Source organism: Canis lupus, chromosome 6 (genome assembly GCF_011100685.1).
Source record: "Canis lupus familiaris isolate Mischka breed German Shepherd chromosome 6, alternate assembly UU_Cfam_GSD_1.0, whole genome shotgun sequence".
Classification (NCBI taxonomy): domain Eukaryota; kingdom Metazoa; phylum Chordata; class Mammalia; order Carnivora; family Canidae; genus Canis; species Canis lupus.
In genome coordinates this window covers 40,169,372-40,182,113 of record NC_049227.1, presented here as the reverse complement: position 1 = coordinate 40,182,113, position 12,742 = coordinate 40,169,372, and the positions used below count along the sequence as shown (strand labels likewise).

Here is a 12,742-nt window from a genome sequence, read left to right as displayed (position 1 = left end):
CATTCCCCCCTTTGGATCCTCCCTGAGACCGAGGTCGCCCCAGTCTCCTCCAGGGTCCTGCTCCCTGATTCAGCAATTTGCAGCTAGGCCTGACACCTGCCGGCCCGAGGACAGTTGACACTCAGTGGTGAGCACGTCAGGATAACTCCGTAGTCCGCTGAGCTGCTTACTGAAACCAATGGTTCCTAAAGCATCCAGCTCTCAGCCGACGGGCCCGCAGAGAAAACGGAGTGCTCCTTTCCTACAATGGAACGTCCCCAGGCGTGCAGCCCCCCGGAGTCCTTCCCTCACACTGTCACACCCCAGGGGGCAGGCAGGGGCACCCAGGCTCCTTGTCCAACCAGGGAGGACGGGTGCTGAGCTGCCTGCCACATCCAAGCACCGTGTGGGACATCGACCCATGAGCTGTGTTCAAGACAAAGCAGACCTGGCCCCGGAGCTACCTCCAGCCCCGACGCTCGTCTGAGGGTACACGTGGGGAGCGAGCCTTAGATCAGTCCTTTACCTGCAGCTCCCTGCCCTCAGCTGGCCTGCTGGGCCTTGACCCCTCGACAAAGGACCTGCTAAACCACGATGGCACCAAAACCAAACCAAACCCATCCCACGCAGCAGCAGGAAGAGAGACGAGAACCTATGGAAAGAAAACTCGGGATCCCTGGGTGGCGCAGCGGTTTGGCGCCTGCCTTTGGCCCAGGGCGTGATCCTGGAGACACGGGATCGAATCCCATATCAGGCTCCCGATGCATGGAGCCTGCTTCTCCCTCTGCCTGTGTCTCTGCCTCTCTCTCTCTCTCTGTGACTATCATAAGTAAATAAATAAAAATTTAAAAAAAAAAAAAAAAAAAAAAAAAAAAAAGAAAGAAAACTCCTGTGTGTAAACCAAGCACACGCTCATGTAGCCTGCTGCGCTCCTCTGAACGGCCAAGTTTCCGAAGCTCCCGATGGGGGATCAGCGCGGGGGAGGTGGAGGCCCGGGACCCACCTGGGAGACCACCTGAGGCCACCACCTGCACACAATGAGGTCCCTCGTGCTAAAGTCACAGTTGAAGTTACATGATCCTTTTCAGGACCAGAAATCCTCCAGAAGCCTCAGGAGCCTCGAACGACAGAAGAGGCCTCAGCAAAACACCCATCTTCCTCGCATGTGTCTGTCTGGGGACAAGGACCCCGCGAGGGCTCAGCTCCTGGTCGCAGGCCCCATGCCCACTGTGGCCACCAGCCAGCCCCACCTGGAGCTCTGGGCCACCCTAGGCCCGGGGGTCCTGTCTCAGCAGAGACATCTGGGGTTCATGTGCAGGACTCAGCTCCAAGAAAGGTCTGGAACATGGGGACCTTCCTGGGTCCTCCTTCACCCAACACGAGGCCCGTCAGGGCTCCAGCAATGCCGGGACGCCGTGGGCTAAGAGCAGCCCCTTCTGGGCAAAAAAGACCAGAAGCACCAGCTGGTCTGGGCCTACTGGTTCCTACGCTGCTTTCAGGGGAGAGTGAAGTCTGAGTGCCCGTGCCCCCGCCCCCGCCCCGAGCTCATGAGGACCAAAGAGCGCACAGTCTGCAGGGAGCAGGAACTGTACTTGGCGGAGACTTGAATTAGTCACGTTTAAGCCCATCTTTGAAGTAGAAGTCACCGAACCAATGGCCTTCCAAGCACGGCCAGGGTGGAGGCTTCAGCGGAGATGCAGGCAGCAAAGCAACTGCAAACATGCAGTGTGTCCGCGTCCTGGAGCAAACGGCCCCACTCCCAGAGCCGCCACCCTCCCCGCTGGCTGCAAACGGGCGCCCTGGGGCCAGAGCCGTTGGACAGTGGCAGGGCCACCCACACTGTAGGGGGGCCCCGTATGACAGTGGAAAACATTCCAGAAACTTAGATACCCTGAGACACATGTGGTCATTCTGAAGGGAAGGCGCCTCGCAAGCCCCTCCCCAAAATGCAGGGAATTTACTTGACCCACAAGTCCTTCCAGGGTCCGAGGCGCCACCTGCTTGAGTCCCCAGAAGAAAACAGACGTACCCACTGGAGTCCTAGCCGGGGAACTCACAGAAGCTCCACAGTAGTGGAAGCAGGCTGTGACATGCGGGCCCAACGTGGCTGCGAATGCCTGCCAGGGCGCAGGTGTGGCTAAGGAGCCGCGGGGTGTCACCTGACCCTAATTCACCCACTCCTGCCAAGGCTGCCGCGTGCAGCGCAGAGGGAATGGCACCGCCAGCTGGGGTTCGCCCTCTCGGGGAGCCGCCCCGCGGCCACGCTCGGAGGGAGTCCACGGAGCGGCCTCATCCTCATCCAAGTCCCTGGGCAAAAGAGAGACGCAATAAACATAAGGAAAACGCACACAGAGGAGCGTGCGCGATCGGGCCCGGACGGCTCGCTTGGGGCCAGAACTGGGCTCCCGTGGGCGGCCCCGGGAGAGGCCGAGGGGAAAGCGCCCCAAGGTCTCAGCCCTTCCTGGTGGCCCTGGCAGCTGGCTCACATCCTGTGACATCAGCGAGGGAGCATCTGGAGCTGCGTGGTGGCCAAAGGCAGGGAGGGCCTGTACTCGCAGTGGCCCCTGGACCCGGGCTGGCCGCGCTGCATGGGAAGGGCCTGGCAGTGGCCGCACTTCCATGGAGTCCCTGGCTCCCGGCTGAGGCTCGTGAGCGCCAGGTGCCACCCATGGGCTCACAGATGGTAGGCAGGTACGTGTGACCTTGGAGCAAAGCCGGGGTCTCCTGATGGCAAGTCACCCGCCGTGGATGCCACCCTGGCCTCACGGCCGCCCCCAAGGCTTACGTGCTGACTGCGGGGACCCCGGGGGCCGGGGCTCTGGTTCCAGCCTCGTGCACCACTTCCCTGCCGGGCTCTCCCACATGCCGGAGCTTCTGCAGGTTCCTTGGTCGCTTCTGCAGGTTCCTTGGTCGTAACAGTTGGAAAAACCCGATACTGTTACAATTTCCAATCCACCTAATAGATTTTCACAAGAAAGGGAGCAACAAGGCCGGTTTCTCGGAGGAGGAGCCTGAGGTACCTGGGACCCAGTGGGGGGGGGTGCGCTCCCACACAGTCGGCCGGGCCTCTCCTTGTCCCGCTGGCGGCCGGCCGCCCACGCTGCACGCTGGCGAGGGGACGACACAAGTTCGGAGGGAATTCCATTGCTTGCTTCTTGCTCCAAACAACAGTGCGATCCTGAGCAGAAAGGCCACGCGAGGACACCACTGACTGAGGGGCCCCCCGGGGCCAGTGCTAGGGACTGGTGGGGGGCACAGGCCCACAACACGGGGGTAGCTCCGCATTCGTCGGCACGCTCCCTCCTGCCGTGTCAGCTCCCTCCTCAGATCCTTCGCCGCCGTCCCTTTCCCTGCCGCTGGCTCGGGCCCTCTGGCCCCCGAGGGGAGAGCCTCCCGCACGTCCCTTCTCTGCGCGCCGACCCAGCAGCCCTCCCTCCGCTCTGACGCCGAGGGCCGAGCCCACCGGTGTCCTTCCCACTGGCGCCTGCACCTGTGGGGAACTTTCTCTTCCCACCGGTTTTCACCCGGTGGACGTGTGTGCGGGAGGGCGTGGGGCGGCCTCTGAACTCCTCCATCTGCAGCACGTGCCGTTCATTCAACTTGTAAAGTTCGCGGCTTTTATTCCTTCACACGTTCTCCTGCCGCCCGTCCGTCTCTTCCAGCCTCAGGCGCTCTGCGCTCCATCCCCCAGCCCGTGGCACACGGGGACCGCCGCAGCCCAGCATGGCCCACCTGTGCCCGCGGGCCCAGCCCTTAGGGCCATCACTACCGCTCCAACACGGGGGGCACCCCTGCTGACCGTGGCTCCGCTTAAAAACCCACCGTCGGCGGGCACACCTGTGCTTATCCAGAAGTGTTTACATCAAACATGTAGGGAAACAGCAGCCCCTAAAGGGAACGTGACGACACAGAACTGAGCGTTTTGGGGGAGGCTGGCACTGGGGCTGCGCGGCCAGAGCAGGCTGCCCTCGGTGCCTGCGGTGCCTTCTGACTGCAGCCGCCCTCCCCGCACACCCTGCCTGCTCGCAGGCCTCCGGGGCCGCACAGGGCCCAGCTTCACCTGCAGCCGGGGGAGAGGGGTTCCTAGCCCTCCCGTCGAGCCCCCGCCCCACTCAGCGACACCCCAAGCTGTGTGGAAGCACGACTGGGACCGCGTCCAGGACACGGCCTCAGCCACAACCTGTTCCCAGGGCCTCGGGACCCGCAAAGTTGACATCCCTTCCTGAGCAGCTCTGGGCCCAGGGGACGGGGTCTGTGGGCATCCCGCCCCCACAGGGGCCACCGGGGAGACCTCCACGGCCTCCTGCCCTGCCCCAGGCCTCGCTTGGCCCAGGGAGGCCGGCGGACAGGAGCCCTGAGCTACAGAGCTGCTGACCCGGGCGGTGGGGGGCTTTCCTTGCCCCCGTGCCCACCCTGGACAGTCACGGCCCCTCCCGAGCCATACCCTGCTCGCCAGCCGTCCTCACGTTACCCTGCACTTGCTCCGTTGGCCAGGAGACACGGCTCTCGGGGAGTGGAGGCCTCACACGACGACGTGCCACGCTGGCTGGTGGCTGGGGCGTAGCTGGGGCGCTGCCGGGTGTCCCACGTGCCCTCAACAGTGGGCGGTCCCTTCTCTGTCCTGCTGCTGTGCCCTCCTGCGTCCCCTCTGCCACGTGTCCCGGGTCTGAGCATCCTCCCAATGCAGGCCTCCAGATGCGAGGACACGCATCTGTTGCTGGTGTAAACACAGCTGCTGGCCCTGACTGTGGCTGCCGCAGGGACGTCTCCATCCCCCTTCCAGCCCTGGGCCGTGCGTCCACGCAAGGACGGCTGATCCAGCGTTCTCTCCTGGGGTCCCACCCGTCTGTCCCCAAATCGGTGTTCGGTCCCTTAGGCTGCCATCCCCACTCACCTGGTATTTCAGTTCACGGCTTCCCGTGACCCCTCAGCTTGGCTCCGAGCCCCACTCTGCCCTGCAGATGCATGTTTTCAGGACGGCACTTTGCCATGCTTGGCGGCACCTCTGCGGCCTTCTAGTGGCTGCTCAAGGATTGCGGGGCACACCCTCCCTTAGCTCTCCTTCACGCTGTGCAGCTTTGCGGGGAGTAAGGGGGACCACGCGGCAGTGAAGCGTCAGACTCCCGGTTTTAGCTCGGGCCATGACCTCAGGGCCATGACCTTGAGTCCCCGTCCGGCTCTGCTCAGCGCGGAGTCTGCTAAGTTTCTCTCTCCCTCTGCTCCTCCCCGCCTTGTGCACACATGTACTTTCTCTCTCTCAATCTCTCAAATGAAAAAATAAAAAATAAAGCAGAGGAGCATCTAGGTGGCACAGTCGGTTGAGCATCCAACTCTTGATTTAGGCTCAGGTTTTTGTGTCAGGGTCCTGGGGTCGAGCCCCATGTCAGGCTCTGTGCTCAGATGGAGTCGGCCTCAGGATTCTCTCTCCCTCTCTTGCACACATGTGCTCGCTCACTCACTCTCATACAAATAAAAAATATATTTTAAAAAGTTGTGCAGCATCACATAATGCATGGAACCCAGGACCACGTGGGTCCACCCACCGAGCTCTGGCACATGCATCCGTGAATCTCAGATGGCAAGTGACTTATTTTGCTTTAAATAGTCCGCTGTGCTGTAGAGGAGTGAGAGGAGGAGGGCAGGCTTCCACGGTGGCCTGCAGACGCCTGCTCTCTAGGGCCTTCCCTCCGTCCCTCCCGTCTCCCACAGCAGCCTAGAGCCCTGCAGTGGACACCAGGCTCTCTCACGGCCCTGGGTCTGAAGCCTCTGTCCCAACACGGGTCCCAGTCCCCAGCTCCCATCTCGGCACATAGCCGCGCTCCCGCTGGCCCAAGCACCTAGAACGTCCGGCTGCTCCCTACCACTGGGCCCCCAGCAGCACGTGGAGGACCTGAGGGGCGCAGCGTCTTCCCGGCCATGCTACATGGGGTTCCCCGGCCTCCTTGGGTCTGATGTCCGTGTCTTGTGCCAAATCTGGAAACTTCAGCCACCTGTGCCCTCCACCCCCGGCTCCACACACATGCCACCAACCCCTGAGCTCTCCACAGGGCACCGGAGGTCTGTGTGGCCTCGAAGACCCCCTCCACCGGCTGCTGTCACTCCCACCCTGCCAGCCAGCCTGTCCAAGAGTCATTTCAAATATTGTATTCTCCACTTGGTTCTTTTCTCATCAAGTCATTTTGTCCCGAGAACTCTTGTTGTCATTCATCGGGGGCCTTGGTGCCTCACGACAGCTGCGCTAACCCTGAGGCTGGCCTCTGTCAACCATCATTTTCCTCTGGGACGGGCCTGCCATCCGGGTCCATCCTCCTCCTGTGGTTGGGGACTGTACCTGGGCATCAAGGATGTTGAAGTGGGCACGTGGGTCGCTCGCGAGGAGCGAGCAGACGTCTCTGTGGTAACAGCACATACGGCGGCTAGCCCCTGTCATCTGCTCAGCCTCGCGAGCAGCCTGGTGCCTCCTGCCCACTCGTCCCTGGACAGACGCTACTCCCCATGCTCTCTCCGGGCGCACCGTTCCCCAAGAGCATGGGCTGGGGGAACTTCAAGTCCTCCCCTGACCAAACCAAGCAGAAACCTATCTCTGGGGCATCCCGCCAGTGTTAGCTCTAGGGGGACCCCTCCCCTGCCCTGGGGCGTCCTCGGGCACGGGTCCCCTGTGATCTCGGCACGGCCTAGAGTGGGGAAGGGCTGGCCTGCAAGGAACGGGGTTGGTCCGCAACAACACTGCGGTCACTGCCGTGGGACTATCCGTCCCAGCGTGTGGAGACGGCCGACACAGCACCTGCACATCACCAGTCCTGTCTGCACCGGCCCGTCGCTCCGGGCAAGGAAGCAGGCGTGGGCCAGGGTCCCAGGGTAAACAACAGACATCGGGCAACACGGCGACACCTGCCAAGCTGACGGCCACTCAGGCAGGGAGATAAGCAGAGAAACCGCACAAATACATACCCACGTATAACGCTAAACTCCTCGGAGTAGGTTCTGATTTTCACTTACCAAATGAATACCTAAAAAACAAAAGGAGAAAAATGAATTAAGGTTTTGCCGTGCAGGGGCGCCTTAAGCGTCTGCCTTAAGCTCAGGTCATCATCCCGGGGTCCTGGGATCGGGCCCCACATTGGGCTCCTGGCTCAGCGGGGAGCCTGCTGCTCCACCTGCCTCTGCCCCTCCCCCTGCTTGCTCACACACACTCGCCCTTTCTCTCAAAACCTTAAAAAAATTTTTTTTCCCTTACTTTGTCAAAAAAACAAGATTAAAGCATCATGCTACCAACTATGTAAAGCCCCCCTCAGTGAACCCAGGACGTTACATGTGGCGGGAGAAGGTGGGGGTGGGGAGACCTGCGGTCAGGAACTCTGCGTGGGGCCCACCCACCGCCCAGGGCCCAGGAGCCTTTGCCGCCAGGCTGCGTCCCACACAGGGCTCTAAGGCCATGCCCACAACAGGCCAATCAAGAAATCTTTTAGGAAAAAACAAATGTAACCATGGATATCTGGCAGTAAATAAATTCTGTAAACACCATGAAAATGTCATGCTCTAGAATATGAGTTTCAAGGGTGTCCAGTACGCCGGGCACAGATTCCCACAATGGGGACCCTAAATGAAAGGCATCTGGTGTCCATGCCAGGGGCTGCGGAAGGGCTGTCCTCACGGGGGGAGCACGACGTGAGCACGGGGTCCTCAGCAGCACGCAGGTGCTGGTGCGCAAGGCCACTGCTCCCACAGAACAGAAAGGGCCGCACCTGCTCCCTGAACCTCATGGAAGCGAAGCAGGAGTCGTGGCTGCGCGTCAGCTCCATCTTCAGTGACTCAGTGGCCACAACGTCTGGGCTCTGGGCCCCGTGGAGGCAGAGCGGTGGGTGGCGGGGCTGTGGGACCTTGTAGAGACAGAACGAGGTCGTCCCCGTCACCGTCAGGAGGGAGCAGCCATGCGGTGTGCCCCGCGGCACGGACCCGGCCCTGTGCCCCCCGTGCCCCCCGCGCCCCCGCAGCCCGCTGGCATCTGCTCTTGGCGCTCTTTGAAGTGCAGGCTCTGTCCTCTCTCTCAGAGGGACGCAGCGAAGGCGGCTTCCTCCGCAGGAAGGGACCCCCTGAGCCTCCCCGACCTCGGTCCAAGTTTCTGCAGATAATCCTTTCTTCTTTTGGGGGCCAGGAAGGTGGGGAAGAGAAAACGCGGCCATGCAGCCGCGCTTGCTAGCAACAAAGGAGCCCTCTAGGAGCGCTGCCAAAGTAAAGCACAGATAAAAGGATCAGAAAGCCAACATTTTGGAAAACTGATGCTAAGTGGGGCAGCTGGAGCGACACTCTCCCTCGTCTGGGCCAGGCAGCTGCTCGGGCAGCGAGGCTCTGCTCTATGATCACCTGAACCTCCCACGGCCCGGCTCCGGAACTCTGGCGCTCCCTTCCAACGTCGCCACTCCCCAGGGCACTGAAGCCCCTGAGCAAAGTGCCCGCTGACGTGGTCATGACTGACAGGTGAATGCCCGGAGGCCCGGGTCCCCTACACAAGAGCCCCGCCTGGCACACGGGCTGCGCGTCCTCATGCACGCAGACGGGACAGGGACACTGGAGGGCCTGGCAGCCGGGACCTCAGCTTGGGGGAGTAGCAGCTGCACAGACGCATCACGGCAACGACACGACCCTGACGTGCCGTGACGAGAAGGGCGTGTGACCTCTGTGGCCTTGTCCCCGAACCCACAGCCCAGTCCGGTGGTGAGAAAAGCATGAGCCGAGTCTCAGCAGAGGGACGTCCCGCTGCAGCCCTGCGCAGTCCTCAATGCCAGAGGGTCAGAGACGCTCTCCCCACCCAGAGAGACTGAAGGGGACATGACGCCCCAATGACCTGTGGCTCCCGGAGGGGATCCTGAGACAGCAGAGGTCAGCACTAGCTCAGCAACTCTGACAAGGAAGAGACTGCCTAGCACAAAGCTGGGTGCGGGCACATGGGAATCCTCTGTACTGTCGCTGCAGTGATTCTGTAAACCTAGAACTATTCCAAAAATGGTGTTTTTTATTTATTTTAATATTTATTTATTTATTTAAAATGGTGTTTTTTAAATTAAAAGGAAAAGGTGAACCAGCTAGGCAGCAGCAAAACCTGTGCCTGTCAGGAGAATGGCCTCCAGCGCCCGGGTCCTCCCCAGCAAGCAGATCCATGTGGTGCCTGTGCAGGCCGGGCCGCTGCAGGGACTTGCCGGCCTGCACAGCACAGCTTCCTGCCACCGGGTGAAACCTCTGCGGCTCTGGGTGACATTCGAGGCAGACAAAGTCGGGGCACCTGGGGGGCTCAGCGGTCGAGCATCTGCCGTCAGCTCAGAGCGTGATCCTCAGGTCCTGGGATTGAGTCCTGCATCGGGATCCCCACAGGGGGCCTGCTTCTCCCTCTGCCCCTCCATGATGCTCAGGCTCACACACTCTCTCTCTCAAATAAACAAAATCTTTAAAAAAAAAAAAAAAAAGGGCAGACAAACTCAAGTTCTCACCAGAACTGCAGGAGCAGTATGCACTGAGGACGAGGACACGTCAGCGCGGGAGGGGGGCTGCCGTGCGCCCCGGCCACCCAGCCTGAGGCCCCTTCTTGTCGACCCAGTCGGGCGCCACGTCCTCATCTCCACCCGGCAGATGATGCTGTGCCCCTTCCCACAAGCCTTCCCTTGTTACGGGAGGGGAACCAGCGTGGTCATCTCTCTGCCCCTAACAGCACAGGCTCCTGCCCCAAGCACCAGGAAATGAAAACCTGTTCCAGCCACACTCCATAGCTGTGATGGAAAGGAGGCAACTGCGAAGTGGGGCCCCCGAAGCCACCCAGCACCCCTGCACCTGTGTCCCTAGAGACCCCGAGTCCCTGCCCTAACTGCGGGCTTGCAGTGGGATCCAGGGAGAAGGCCTGCAGGGACCTGGAGCACCTGCTGCTGGGCTTCCTTCGTATTTCCTGTCCACTCACTTTTGTGCGTGAGAAACGCCCTCCTGGCATCGGCCGCATCCTCCGTCTGCTTAGCCAATGCAGAGAAAAGACTGAGCCACAAAGGAAATGACCCTGCCCGCACCTCACCCTCCTGCCCACCAGCAAAGCCCCCAAGGAAGTCCCAGGGATTCACGCCCCTGCCCCTAGCTACTTCCTAGCACGCGGACCTGCTCTCCTGGGGCGTGGGGTTCCCAGGGCCTAAGAAACCAACACTGTGCCTGCCCTGGTCTTCGACACGAGGTGGTGGGGAGGGCAGCTGGTGCGGTCCATGGAAAAATCACGATTCATTACCTTGCACTTGCCCGACATATGAAAATAGTGTGTCTTAATTGTCCGTAACTGGAACGTTATAGACCTCAAGTGAAGCTGGCACGTGCCCCTGACAAAACACACCGCGTGGGAAGCAGGGCTGAACGCTGTGGTGAACATGGGGCCACACCGGGTGCTGACAGCAAAGGAAGGTTCTGGAAAGACTCTATGGGTAAAATCAGGAGGATGTGGCATCTGATGAAACATGGACAAGTGGGGAGTCGGTCCCAGGTCTCCCCGCTTCTCACCTGATGACTGGGACTCTACATAGGGTGCGGCCAGAGCCACGGGCCCAGGTGTTGGTGGGGCCGAGGGGGTGGCCTCAGAGTGGCTGAGCGTCCAGCCCACGGCCCTCCCACCCCCACCACAGGCCCCAGCGCTCGGGCCTTGCAGCTCTAGGCCAGGACCCGCCGGGGTGCTGCTGATTGGCTAACCCCCAGCCCGCCCCGCAGGGTCCCCAGGCTCCCTCCTGCTGTGCCGCCTGCAGCCACGACAAAGACTCCATGAAATCAGTGCTCCACTGGCCGAATCCGAGGGCACAGGATCACCCTGTGGAGCCCCCGCTGCCTGGAAGGAGGCCACTTTCCCGAGGGTAAGATGGAGTGGATTCGTGAGCCCCCACCTGCCGTGCAGTGTCAGGACCGAGGCAGGACGCCCAGCGCAGGGAAGGGAGAGAGACAGCCACAGCCACCGTGCCCCTGCGGCAAAGTGGCCAGACGCAGGGCCGACACCCAGGGGCCCCAAAGCAGGGCAGCGCTGCCCTTGGAGAAGCTCCCCCTGGCCCCCCACGGGCTTCCTGGCCCTGCCACGGAACAGCAGCTGGGCAACACCTGCCAGATATCCTGTCGACAGTGTCTGTTATCTGAGCATCTCGCCCCAAATAAATATTGTTTTCTCTCAATGTTAAATAAATGGGACATGCAAGGAATAGTCTGTGTCACTGTCATTTTGGGGTGCCAGGAAAAAAACAGTCTACATGAGGGGTCCTCACTTGGTAAGTTTTTCATGTGCCTCTGACCCGAAACTCTCGTCCATCAGGGAAACTGAGTCAAGGACGGGGCTGGAAACACTGTGGAGGCAGAGGGTGCAGGGCCACCTCACCTGGGTGCAGGTGCCCGGGAGCCCCCCACGGCCTCCCATCTGTGCCAAGCAAGCAGTGTGCAGCTCTGGCTCACCAGCATGGCAGAGACCACGGGTCTCCACTGACAGAGCTCTCACCTAAAACATCTCCTGCCGCATCTCTGAGAAGATTTTATTTTATTTTATTTACAGTTTTATTTTATTTTGCTTCAGTGAACTTAAGTTACTTTTGAATCACGTTTTTCTTTTTTACATATCCAAGAAAGGGGAGCAGAGTATCTTTTTCAGGGAAAACAGTATAGGACTATTTTTGGTCACGTGGACCCAAACTGGTTTTCAAAAATTTAAACCTGGGGTTAATCTTTCCCGACCGTACTCTTCACAATACTAGGAAATACTTTTTACGGTAAACTTAAAGTGAGAACGATTTCTCCGGTGCTATGCACAGTAGGCCTGACCCAAGCCTCCCGTCTCTGGAGTCGGTGCGCTCGCTGCTGTGGGCCTGCAACCACTAGGAAGGGAAAAAGGTGCCGAGAACTCTCTCTCCTCCGGCGTAGATTAAAATCACACGTCTCGGGACGCCTGGGTGGCTCAGCAGTTGAGCGTCTGCCTTCAGCCCAGGTGTGATCCTGGGGTCCTAGGATCGAGTCCCACATCAGGCTCCCCACAGGGAGCCTGCTTCTCCCTCTGCCTGCGTCTCTGCCTCTCTCTGTGCGTCTCATGAATAAATAAATACAATTAAAAAATAAAATCACACATCTCAAAAACCGGTAGCTTCTTAAGAGGTCACAGAAAAGCCAGCCAGAGTCCCTGCGTGTGGGTAAACACCAGCTCCTGACCCAGGGAATGGAGGCAGAGAGGACTGCACCTCTGGCGTGAGCTCCGGGAACTCCACAGGGAAGGAACAGGTGGCAGTGAAGGACGCATCACGCTCACCGCTGCTCTGTAGCTGCTTGATGAGCAGGAGGCATGTGGGACAGTCACCCGGACCCCACCCAATGTGCTGTGGCCCCGTACCCACCTCCACGGTCAACAGTAACACCGTGACAGGAGGGCCCGGGAGTGGGCGCCGCAGAGGGGTTTTCAGGGCGACCCACATGCCCACCTGTCCTCCCCAGGGCGGCGCTAACTGGCACTTCACACAGCCAGGAAGAGGGCCAGGCAAGGGTCCAGCCCGATTCCTCTCCAAGTGGTGCACGCCTGGTGCAACTGCAGTCGGGGTAGCTGACGCGGCCCGCCGGACAGCCCCCAGCCCACGGCCACACTGAGGGACCATCCCACGTGCCCAGGCGGGGACTGTCTGGGCTGCAGCCCATGCTCTGGGAGGACCACCGAGCCTCTCCACCCTGGGCCTGCGATGGACAGACTGGTGGGACCCCGGACCTACATTTTTCGCCCAGAGGACCG

At 60.5% G+C, this 12,742-nt stretch overlaps 1 protein-coding gene across 1 annotated transcript in view; it reads right to left on the bottom strand.

Moving 5' to 3' along the window:
* The window catches only part of LMF1 (lipase maturation factor 1), an 82,892-nt gene that overhangs the window by 54,949 nt on the left and 15,201 nt on the right, over nt 1-12,742 (bottom strand). Inside the window, exon 3 of the mRNA XM_038540861.1 lies at nt 6,979-6,989. Within this exon, the coding sequence (XP_038396789.1) occupies nt 6,979-6,989 (11 nt within the window). The remainder of the gene's footprint in view (nt 1-6,978; nt 6,990-12,742) is intronic.